Source organism: Anas platyrhynchos, chromosome 1, assembly GCF_047663525.1.
Source record: "Anas platyrhynchos isolate ZD024472 breed Pekin duck chromosome 1, IASCAAS_PekinDuck_T2T, whole genome shotgun sequence".
NCBI classification, from domain to species: domain Eukaryota; kingdom Metazoa; phylum Chordata; class Aves; order Anseriformes; family Anatidae; genus Anas; species Anas platyrhynchos.
Window position 1 is genome coordinate 121,158,604 of NC_092587.1, and position 12,291 is coordinate 121,170,894.

At 32.7% G+C, this 12,291-nt stretch overlaps 1 protein-coding gene across 2 annotated transcripts in view; it reads right to left on the reverse strand.

Moving 5' to 3' along the window:
* The window catches only part of CFAP47 (cilia and flagella associated protein 47), a 300,169-nt gene that overhangs the window by 12,345 nt on the left and 275,533 nt on the right, over positions 1-12,291 (reverse strand). For both annotated transcript variants that reach the window (XM_038173027.2, XM_038173028.2), the window contains one exon: positions 4,724-4,892. In XM_038173027.2, the coding sequence (XP_038028955.2) occupies positions 4,724-4,892 (169 nt within the window). The remainder of the gene's footprint in view (positions 1-4,723; positions 4,893-12,291) is intronic.

Consider the following 12,291-nt stretch of genomic DNA (forward strand, 5'->3'; position numbering starts at 1 on the left):
CAAACACTGTTAATTAATACCCAAAACACTGCTGTGTTGTCAAGACTGTTAAGTCACAAATCCCATACACAGCAATACACAGGCTGCTGTGAAGAAAGCAAAATCCACTCCAGCCAGACCCAAATACTGTGATCCTGCCTGAGCATCTTGTCTGGGTTAGACAAGTCCCTTCCAGAAGTCCCTTCCAACCTCAAGAATTCTGTGATTCAGGGATTGTAGTGTATAATACATTAAGACTTATTTTCTTTCATCTCTTTTCTCGTTACTTATAACTGCCCTAGTGATTTTGAATGTATTTTAACATCCAAAATTAAGTGCAAAACATACAACTCATTTCCTTATATACTCACAGATTTTATTATATACTCAACAATTCATGTGAGCCATTCCTCACAATGTGGTAATATTAAAGCTGGAGTACTGAGCCATCCTGAGAAACTGTCACCAACACTTTATTTCAGTGTATCAAAGAGGAAAAGTGATCAAACTAGACTCTGAGAATGCTTGTGAATAACACTTCTCCTCCTTTATCAGATACTACACATAGAATCATAGAATCATTTAGGTTGGAAAAGATTGTCAAGTCCAACCATTAAGTTTACATTTAATCAATGGTCTTTTCTTCCCATTTTTAATTAAAATGGTAGCTCAGCAGTCATTTTCTTAATTTATAGGAACAATTCCAGATCGAATTAAAAATAACTTAAATTGATTTCTGCAATTCAAATATTAGATGTTTCACAGCTTTGCTTAGATGTAATACAATCAGTATCAAATATTCCCTCACTACTGGCAATGTTTTGAATGCCATTATACACCAGTCATTCCCATATTTGTATAATCTCTTGTCATTATGGGAATTATAGTCTCAATAAGCAAACTAACTATTTTTATGCCTATGAATCAAAAATTTTGAGTATTGATTCTTCACTCAAAATCCAGTGATGCTAGTGATAGGATGTGGTATATTCACTGCTTGGAATGAACTTTCTGGACCTCTGTTTGTAATCACAAAACTCAGTTCAACATCAGACAGGGGACACAGGTGATGTCTTCCTCATTGTGAAACTATTTCAATTATCCTATTAGCTTTTTTACATTTTCCCTTGTTCATTATTTTTAAGAGATACAATTCAGAATAACATTAAACTACGGTAATTAACAAATCTACCAGGAACAATGCACAATGTATTTTCACCAAGCTACTGAATATGTAACAGTATCATTTTCTGTTAAAATATGCAAGCTTGCATACATAAGCTTAGAGAAGCCACAGACGGCTACTGTGGCTTGCACACGGCAGTATTTATTTCCAGAGCAGCATGACAAATGGTTTTGATATGCTATCTTCCATAGGCTAAGTTAGTGATTATTCAGTAATAAAGGTGCACAAGCCTGACTTCTAGAGGGCTTGATAATGTTACTTGCAATCTGGTTTTCTCTGACATCTATTTTATCTTTTAAGACTTATTTTGTTTGCCCTCTGCTTTAGAATATCTCTGCAGTCTCATCCATGAATTACAACACATTTGCTCAGGTCTCCAGCTGGATTCAGCACACTGCAAGCAAATTAGCTGTAGGCCAACTTGAATACACCCTTTTCCAAGCCAGGACTTGCCAGCCTCCTGGCTGCTCTGTCTTGTACCTGGCAGCAGCTCCTGCTCCGGGAAGCCTGTACAGAGTTCCCCTGCCCTTGCTGGCCCTAGGCTCTGGCGCTTGTCTCTTCAGTTTTGCCAGCACATCGCAGCCAAACTCAGAGATGTTAGTCTGACTGAGGAAGTCCTTTTTATCTTCTCAGTAATTTATAGCTTATATATTATCCTTTCACTAATTTGTAATTAGTGGGAAAACATTTTTTCTTTTCAGTTAGAACTGCACTGCTTATGAAAGCTATTAAAAATGTTGACGTTTGATTATGGAATAATATCTATTTAAAATGCTCTTCATGCACTGTCATTGTTTCTTGCTTGTAGCTCAGTAAGATTAAGATGTTCTCCTTCACAGATACAGAAACAAGCATGATTATTTCATTTACAAGCTTTTTCTTATATTTCTCTAATTTCATTCTTTGATCTACAGAAATTTTTAAGTAATTTTCCATGGTACTTTTACAAAATTAAGATTCCTACCAGCTATTCAAATAATAGTCTAACTTCAATTGTTTTGATATGTAGTTGACTCAGGACATAGGTTTTAATGACGGTTAAAGAAAATTGAATTGCTTCAGCAAAGTAATTAAAGTTTTCTGCCATTAATAAAATCTACTGTAAGTATTCATGAATATTAAGGTTTTAAAGAATTCCCCAAATACTTCATGAAGTACTTCATGATTTGTGTACAGAAAATATAAATGAGGCTACATTATTTCAATTATAGATATGCATTCAGTTAACAAAATGTACACACTGAATTTTGGTAAAGACAAATTGTAATCTCTTCACGTTAATTACTTCTTCGGGACTGGGTTCTCATCAGGGCAAATAAAACAAAAAAATTTGCATGTACAATGTTTGGGTTTAATGTTTTCAACAAATGAAGAAAAGATGACTTTCCCCATAATCCCAACCTCCTGTTTTACTTTACAACACAATTGTAATGACCAGCATAAAACAGATAAAGAACTTACACTGTCATCTGTGCTGCTTTACAGCCCAATTATCACTGTTCATTGAAGCATACAAAAATAGCAGTTCTGCAACTAACTATTCATAGAATTTAATAATAAAACTATGTTAGTGTTAGGACTCTGACTTTATCCCTAGAAGTGCAAAGGAAATTTTACAGGAAGAGTGCTGTAGTCTGTAGTATGGCAGTATCAGAAGAGACACAATACTGTAAAAACACCTTTGCTGCTTTTAAGAACACTTCAAAGCCTCTGTCAATACCTTGCTGAAAGAATACATGCAAAAGAGGTTCTTAAGTGTTAGGTCTAACATTGTTTTTCACCACTTTCATTATTATTCCCCAAATAAGAGTGATTTAATACTGTTTTTGCCATCTAACTAAATCTGTCTTCTTCAGGGTCAGTAATGATAATTATTTGAACTAACAGGAAAGGCAAAGGCAGAAATGAGTATCTGGTATTCTCAACATGTAGTCAAGTTTCTTTCAGGTAGCTGTTGAGAGTCACCAGCAGAATTACAGTCACAAGTGCTACAGCTTTTATTAGAACCACATGACCAAAAGATTTTGTGGAGAGGAAAGAATGAATTCTAGTATACCCCCAAAGGATTATCAGCAAAAATAAAGAGAGTATAAGCCATGAAGAGCCATTAATAAATTTTTTAACATTCAGGAGTAGATTGGACAAGATACTACCTATGACAATAATATGTATGAGTGAATTCCTATACCCATACACAGTAGCACAGGTGGAGATGTAAAGAACCATCTGCCTAGATCATAACCTGAGACTGAGGTGTGGAAATTAAAAATCCAATTACTCAAAGCCCATCTGTACTCATAAATTCCTAAAAGAAAATTTTGGATTAGTGAGTGAGTTCTTAGAAAGCAAATCTTTGACCATGATGCATATCCCACTGCAGACAAATTTGTCAGGTAGAAGCTCTATTTTCAATGGAAGTTAAACCAAAGACAAATATGGCTAGTACATTTTAATGTGCTATGCCTAATAACAGGAGTTTTGTTCCAGAACTACATTAGAAGTTTCTGAGGTGTACATATGTGTTATATAGCATTGTATAAATATAAAAGAACACAGTGGATTCAGCCAGTTATTTTGTTTTTCAAATGCAAGAGATATAAAGAACACTACTGTTTATGTAAAAAAAAAAGAATTGATCAAATGTCTAATCCAGTAAAAAACAAAACAAAACCAAAAAAAATATGATGGATTAAATGGCCTTCCTGTTTCCCTGGGATATATCTTTGTTATTCCTGTTGTGCATGTTACCACGCAGAGAGAAAACACTATAGATATGTCATGCATCTTTTTATCAGCTTTATTTTGACCATCTAATTTTTAAATCAGTATTGCTGTTTCACTTCTAATACAGTAACCCAAAGACATTGCCAGCATGCAGTGAAGTGTGCATTTCAAGTGCAAACCATTATTTGCAGAGAGTTTCAGGTGTTCTCCAGTACTATAAATTTTGGACAAACCCTTTCCTTTTAAAGAATGATTTAACATTCCTGATATAAAAAGAACATTTTTACTACTGAAAGAAAAAATGTCTTGTGATGTTTTCTGACGTTCAGACTCAGAAGCTACTTGGCTAAAAATTTTTTGTTTATTTTGAAGCTTTTTTTTTTATATGAAGTTATACCTAGCTGCTTCTTCTGAAATTTGCCTTTAACAGTTTAGTATCTACCTTCTAGTGCCTTAACTTAGGTCTCATATATTCAATTACTCACATATTTTCCACTTATTCTTAATATGATTTTTTTATTATTATTCTGTTAAAAGTTATTCTGTCATGTTGTATATATAGTTGTTTTATATGCATTACAATACGTATCTGTTTCTGGTGCTGATGGCAAAGGGATAACAAAGAAATTAAAATTAGAATATAAGTTTTTCCAACTTGTCATGAGTTAATTTTCATTATTTTATTTTATTCTTGTCTGTAGTGAAGAGTAGCAAAATAATTACAGTGTGCATTTGCATGTTTTAGTACTGCTTTTTTTGTATAAGATTATTTTTTCCTTCCAGTCCTGAGTAATGGAGAGAGTATGTTTGGGTATTGCATCTAGGAAGACTTACCTGAATTACAAGTGTTGCTTTATGCTTCTTGCCATACATTCTTGGCTTGAATCCCACTGTTATATGGGTTCCAACAGTGCCCACTGGAAGAAGTTCTCCAGCTTGTGGCAGTACAACAAAATCAGGATCACTGCCCGCCAGGAAGTATGCAGTGAATGGCTCAGGGTACCTACAGGAAAGCAAAGGTTATTGTGCCTTTTGCAATATCTTAATACAATTTATTTTTAATATAATAATATATTATATAGCATATTATATAATAATAACAATAATAACAATAATAACAATAATAACAATAATAACAATAATAATAATAATAATAATAATAATAATAATAATAATAATAATAAATATATTAATCTTATATATAAATAAAATATATTAAATATATTATATAATAATAATATAAATTTTTATAATAATATTTTTTATTTTTAAACATTCAGGCCACCATGTGGCATTACTTAGGAAACGTGGCAGCCCATGAAATGCTTGAACAATAACAGCATTATTACTTACAGAATAATTTTTTATAGTAATTGTTTACATTTAATTATAAATATTTATAATCTTTATATGTAGGGATCTGTATACTAGTCTTCCATTTAAAATATATTTTGTTATAAATATGATAATAACTACAGAATAATTATAACATCTGTTTTTTTTTGTTTGTTTTTTAAGTGTAAAAGTATAATGTGAATTATCAAAATAAATTTAATGTCAGAGTAGAAAATATACTTACCCTATTTAAAACCCCTCACTTTTCCAATCCCTAATCAAATAAAACTGACAAGCCACCCATTTTGTTAAGATTTATGACTAGAACTGAATTTGCAGTCTGGTGGAGTACTAATAAATTAGGAGTGAGTTTGAAAGGCTTGAAATTAATATATGGAGAAATATAGTTTTCTATCAGTTTTCAAAACTTGTCATGTCTCACAGACCAAATACTTTGAGATACTGCAATAACAATAATCATGTTCCTCTACTGATACTATTGTACAACTGCAGTCTCATAAGAATTTTTGTCACAGGTACTACAGATCTAATTGCTAGCTTCATGGCAGTACCATTGCACCAAAAGAAAACGTCTTATTCCTGGTAGAAAGAGTGGCTGTGCACTACCAATCTTTAGACAATTCCAACATGACACCTATTTATCACAGTTTCTTAAGCATTCTAAGCATGAAAATACATATATATTGCATTTTCCTGTCAAGTTCCCTTTAGTTTTTACATACATTTCCGAGGACAACTCTATTCCAGACAGAAAAAGAACAACAGAAATTAAAACTAGAAATTTGATGACACGGTCAAGAAATAATTCACAACAATCTATCACAGTGTAACAGTGCAAATACTGCGCACACTTAGAAGGAAAATATTTTTAGTTGATAAAACTTAAAGGATGAAAAACTAACAGCATCTCAGACAAGAAAGCTGTTCAAATCTTTTTATTCATGGATTGTTGCACCAGAAATAACACTGCTTTTCAAAAAAAAAAAAAAAACACTCACAATGCAATGGAATTTAATATTTTATGACAATTCAAATCTCTATAGAAATGTCCCACATATTTAGGGGAAGTGCTATTCATTGCATGGTATGCTGGGTCATGTTGTTTAAAAATAGTTTAAAATAGCTCTCCTTTTGTGTATGTTCTCACGGAAGGATTTCTTAAATTCTAAAATACTGTCAGACAAAAAAAAAAAAAGTCGAACTGAGAGTTTGTAGAAGAAAACAGTGCAAGTGCAGAAAATGGAAGCCAAAAAGCTTCCACCTCCTCAGAAAGTTAACTGAGATTTAGCAGTGCTACCAAGCTCCAATGCATTAGAGGATTGAGCCTAACTTTTCCTTTGGTTGACATCAAGGTGGTCAAAAGAACTGAACGTCTGAAAACACATTTCAGTTTTTGAGACATTAAGCTTATTCTGACGTTCTCTTTTGGTGGTACCTAAAAAGGGGTGCAGCTGAGTTTATAGCACTAAGCTTACAATAGCCTGAGTTCCCATGTATATAGCATCTAAGCCTTGAGTCTGCACATCAGTATTTCCTTTAAGACCTGCTCAGGTACAAATGCTTAAAGCATACCTACAAAATAAAGGACAAGCACAGGATGAGAAAGGATGCTGCTCTTAAACTGAGTAGCAGAGTAGATCACTCATCGAAAATGTCTGAGATAACTACTCAAACCCTGGTTCTGTAAACATGAACCTGAACAAAAGTCTTCACTTCCAACAAAACTGCTCTATTGACTAGATATAGGAACATTTTAAGAAAGCGCTTTCATTGTCTCTTGTTCAGTCTGTTTTCTAGTAAGCACTTAGGGATGACATGCCCTAATAAACACATTTTGTGTTCATAAAACGTACAACAGTGTGACTTAGACTACAGAAACAGTGATTAAATGTTAAGGGAGATGGAAGAGGCTGCATGCATAGAACACAAAAAAGACAGAAAAGAAAATAAAGACCTTATTCCTGTCAAAATTGCATCTTAGCAGGGAGTGATGCAACAGCAGATTTTTTTCAGACACCATAAATAATTCCTTAGAACAGTCAGAGAGTTCACATGAGAAAAATCTATAGTTTAAGTCCCGGCAAGGGAACAAGACAATTTAAATGAAACTGTCACAAAACCAATCTACAACTGTGCACACAAGATATTTGCCAAGTAAGAGAAAAAAATCTTCTTGCATCAAATTTGTCAGAATATAACTTTCAGAAAGAAAAATAGAGAAAAACTAATAAAATGCTTTCAAAAAAAGATCTGCATGCTTTGTATTGATACAAGACAGTAGATGCAGCTGCATTTTTTTGTGTGATGAGTAAAACATATATATGTATGCACATACAGACATATATGAACACATATATACGCACCTAAAACATCCTCCTTTCCTCTCCCTCCCCTCCCCCAGTCTGGATGTTTTAAACAAAACAATCAAGTCATATATTGGACATAAAAAGTTCCTCAAAGTGGGAGCTATGTCCAGTAAGGAACATAGAAATTCTGGCAAATTAAATGTATAGCCGTAATATGATAGACCAAAAAAGAAAGATATATAACAGTACAAGAACTAATGATTAATATTCTATTCATGCACATTCAGAAACAGGAACCTTTCACAGTGCCTCTACTGATAAATCTTTTTTTTTTTTTTTTTTTTTTTTTTTTTTTGTGTGTGTGTTAAAAGTATATCTAAAGATGGCTTCTCAAGAAAAACAAAAACAGTGTTTTCACTGATGTTCACATTGGGAATATGATCTGGCACCCTGGCTAACTTGCTAGCATAAGTAAATTGCTTGTCATTGTCATTTTCTCTTGTACAGAAAAAGCTGGACATAAAGTTCCCAGAATAGCACTGAATTTCAGACATTATTCTTTTCAGTGTCTGTGTGTTTAGTGTATAATTAAAAATTAATAATTTCGTGGCCTAAAATAATTAAAAATTAATTCCTCCTTTTCTCTTTGATTACTGCTTCAGGTGAAACCACTCTGGAGTTAACGTTTGACTTCTCATTTCACAGCCATGAAAGACAGTGATGAGACTTTCTATATTTTTACAAGAAGGCTTTTGTTTAACGCAAGAGTGGCAGATACTAACATATGTGATAAAGTTTAATGATATGCAGAGTTTTGAAAACACATAAGAATCAAGCACAAAGGAATTAGTAAATACAAGCGTAGAGGCCATACAAGCCAGAGGAAGTAAATTTGTCTTCCCACCTTTGTGTTCCATAACTATAGTCAACAGTTTTATATTGCTGTCAGATAATATGCCCTCTCCCCTTATTCAAATAATGAACAAGAGTGAATAGTAATTTGAATTTAAATAATAATTGGACAATGAAATCATGGCAACAGGAAGAGTGGAAATTGAGTTAGTATTTAATAGACACATTTATAATTACTCCTTTAATCTTTACTTCATAGTAGTTTAAATAGCAGTTCATGCTCATCAGTGCTCTCATTTTTAAATAATTTTTAAATTAGTAAACTAGTAGTGAATAACACTTTAAGTCTTCAAATAAATAAAACCTTAAAATTTATAATCCCATAGAGATCTCACTGCAAAAGCCTATAAAATAAATGGGCACAGCAAAACTCAAAATATAGGTCTTCATTAAACTAAGACTCAAAATAACTTTAATATTTACTTACCTCTTCCTCAAACTAGAGAAGCAGTAAATTATTCCTACAGAAATTTATTATTTTACAAAATCAGTATTATGCAAACTATAGCTTAAAAACAACCCACAGATAAAATGTATTTTTTAAATAAAAGAAAATAAAAGAAAAATAACATAACCTCTTAATTTGTAGTGTATGACTTCTTAATGAAACAAAGGATAGAAATCCCATTTGAAAATGTTGCAACAAGCTTCCAAAAATATTTTATCCTAAATAAACTTGTTGTCACTTGTAGTTAACATCTGTTGGATGTCACAAGAAATGTCACTATATACAGTTATCAAATTCTATAAAATTATTAGTGATAGTTGGCATGAGCTAGATGATTTCTCTTCTAAAAATAGTGACTATTAATAAAAAAAAAGAGACCCTCATCATTCATCAAAATTGGTTCTTTTATGTGTCACAAGCAACTCTGGTTTAATTGACCACTCTAAATCCTGACCTCTGGACATCAGAAAAGATTTAACTCCAATTATAACTATATAGCTTCAGAAATACTGCTTCAAAATCAAAGGACTTTCAAAAATACAAAGAAATAGTGCATGACAAGTAACTGTCAGTGAATGTTTTACTAGCTATTACATCACTTCTGCTGTGCACATGTTGTAAAATCAAAGCAGGAGCTAGAATTTTTATCTTCACAACATGTTAAGATTTCTGTCTCATTTCCATTCTACCCAGGAGTACTATGCATGCAAATAGATGAACTGACTTTTCTGGCTTGAAGAGGTCCAGGTCCCACGGCTAGACACAGCTCCTGGCTAAATGTGTTAAATGCCAGGTATTGTACTGTTAAGAAGGATGATTATAACTGCTGTATTGTTAATATTTTCTATCAGTCTACGTTGAGACTCCAAAATGGAGCTCAATTAACTTTTATATTTTGCAGCTGACACTATGTGGGAGATACTAAGAAAAAGAATTCTCTAAAATAATGGTAGAATTTCACAGAACTTGGTAACAAGGGGGCTGATGTAGGCATCCAAGCCTGTAATGTGCACAGCAACTTAAAAGGGAGGGCAAGGGTGAGTGTACTGAGAACTTGATGAATGCATTTTGTTGCAGCATACATAATCCTAGCTCATGGTAATCCTAATGAAATAAAGCCATGAGTATAGTAAAATAGAAATATTTCTCAAAGTTTTAACTTTTTTGCTTTTCCTTTGCAATTAGGAATAGTACAGAAAAAAATAAAATCGGTTGCTCACTATTCTTCAGTCAACATTAAAATTTATGTTGTTTGATAAAGGATTTATTTTTTTTTTATTGAACGTTTTTTCTGTGTACTAGGAAATGTGCATAGATGAAGTAAGGAAAATATCCATAATGGTGTTCAAAATATGAAATGTAGGTAAGATAACTAAGATAACTAAGTCTTCATATACAGTTATTCTAAATCCTAAATTCCTAAATATATTTTTCCTAAATGCCTAAGTATATTTTTCTGAAGCATACTTTGAGTTCACTGGAGAACTTGCCTTAATGTAGCAAATACCCTGTTTGTGGTAAACACAAGATTGGAATGAGCGGCTGGGGTGGAAGGACAGATACTGGATATGGGAAATGACATATGATTAGAACAATCACGTGGAAAGCTAGAATTACATTGGTGAAAGGAGGCTCTTTATGTGAGAAATAAGCAGATAGAAAGGGCAAGAGATAATTATCCATCATCTTGACTAAACATTCAGAATTAATGTAATTAAAAAAAAAAAAATCAAGTGAACATATTGTTCATATGTATATGGTAGCATTCTGCTGTAGCTGCATACCACTATTTAAATGTGAAGAAACAACATCCAACTGTCAAAACACCGCTGTACTGAAATACAAAGTAGTAAATATTCTCAAGAAAACAGTTTTGTATTAATAAAATAGTAATGATCCCAATACAATAAAATTTATTAAAAGTATATTAAGAATTTATTTTCAATAAAACAAATACAGAAAGGATACTTTGCTTAAACATAAGCATCAATTTCAGAAAACTTATCCTGTGTTTCAATTTCACAGACCAGTATAGAAATAAAACAACAATAATTTGAACTGGATATCAAACAAGTTTCTTCAACTTTTACTTATGGGGAAAACATTTTATCTATTCTTTTTGGTTTATACTGTTGACAATCCATAAATCATTGTCATTCAATAATACATTTATTACTAAGCCAAACACTAATGATAAAACAAATATTAGAGGTTTGTACCGAAGCCAATTACCTCTGCGGAAATGTTGCCAAAAGATTTCAGCTGGTATTGAATTAAACCTACATTTATGACAAATACCAAGAAAGGTTAACTGTCAAATGTGTAGACAGTTTTTAAAAATATATATGATTTTTATTTTTCATACAGCAAAACTGTATAGATGCATTCTCAGTGTCTGTTGTTAGTTATTGATGCAGATGTTGCTCATTGGAGGCATGTGAGCACTATTTAAATGTACTATTTGCATGGACTCAGAGCTTTCATTATCGTAGATCATTGTGAACAGCAGAGCAACTCATTTGTAACTTTTAATTATTTGTGAAGCAGCTACACCAAATGCGGCTATGGGTAAGTTGGGAAATCATTAATTTACTCCAAAATACTTCATACAAGTTTAAATTTTGCTGGGGAGAAGTGAAATTAAAAGAAGCCTACATTTCAATTGCAGCAGCTGTATAGAAAAGAAAGCTAAAACCATTGGCTTCATACCTTTGCAGTAGCCACCAACGGTACTCTGTGGACCATTTGAATTGGTATATAAATGAGAATTTTAATCTGTCCTTATGAAGATATTAAGCCTTTATTTCGTCTGTGGTTCTCAAATTTATTTTTGTTGTTGTTGCATCACTATGCAACCTACCACCCCTAAAAGATGCAGAAGTTTTATAAGTGAAGTCAATGCAATAACTCTATCCTGTAAGTAGCAAATAGCAGAGGGGGAAAAAGACACAGCAAAAAATATATATTTTTTTCTAGCAGGTTACTTAGAAAACTGTCTCCGTTTCCCCTGCCAGTTACTCTCAATGAACAAGTGCCATGAGGCACTATCTATCGTAAGAAATAAAGACAGAGAGTCACTGGGGGGAGAGAAGGGAGTGGGTTGGAGACAGGGGAGATAGGGGCAACAGAGGTGTATAGGACACCTCTTTTACATACTAGAACTGCTTCTTTATGGGAATGGGTTACTAATTTTTTACTTCAACTGAGTGACCATTTTTTCAGGAAGACTTAAAGAATGGCACTCTATACCTCAACTGAAACTTTAAAACACATTTCAATATTTCTGTTTTCTTTTTAATCTAAGTCATTTGAGTTATTCGACCATTAAATTACACCTGTAATATACAGGTTTCTTATGCAATTGCTTTTAAACTGCAGAT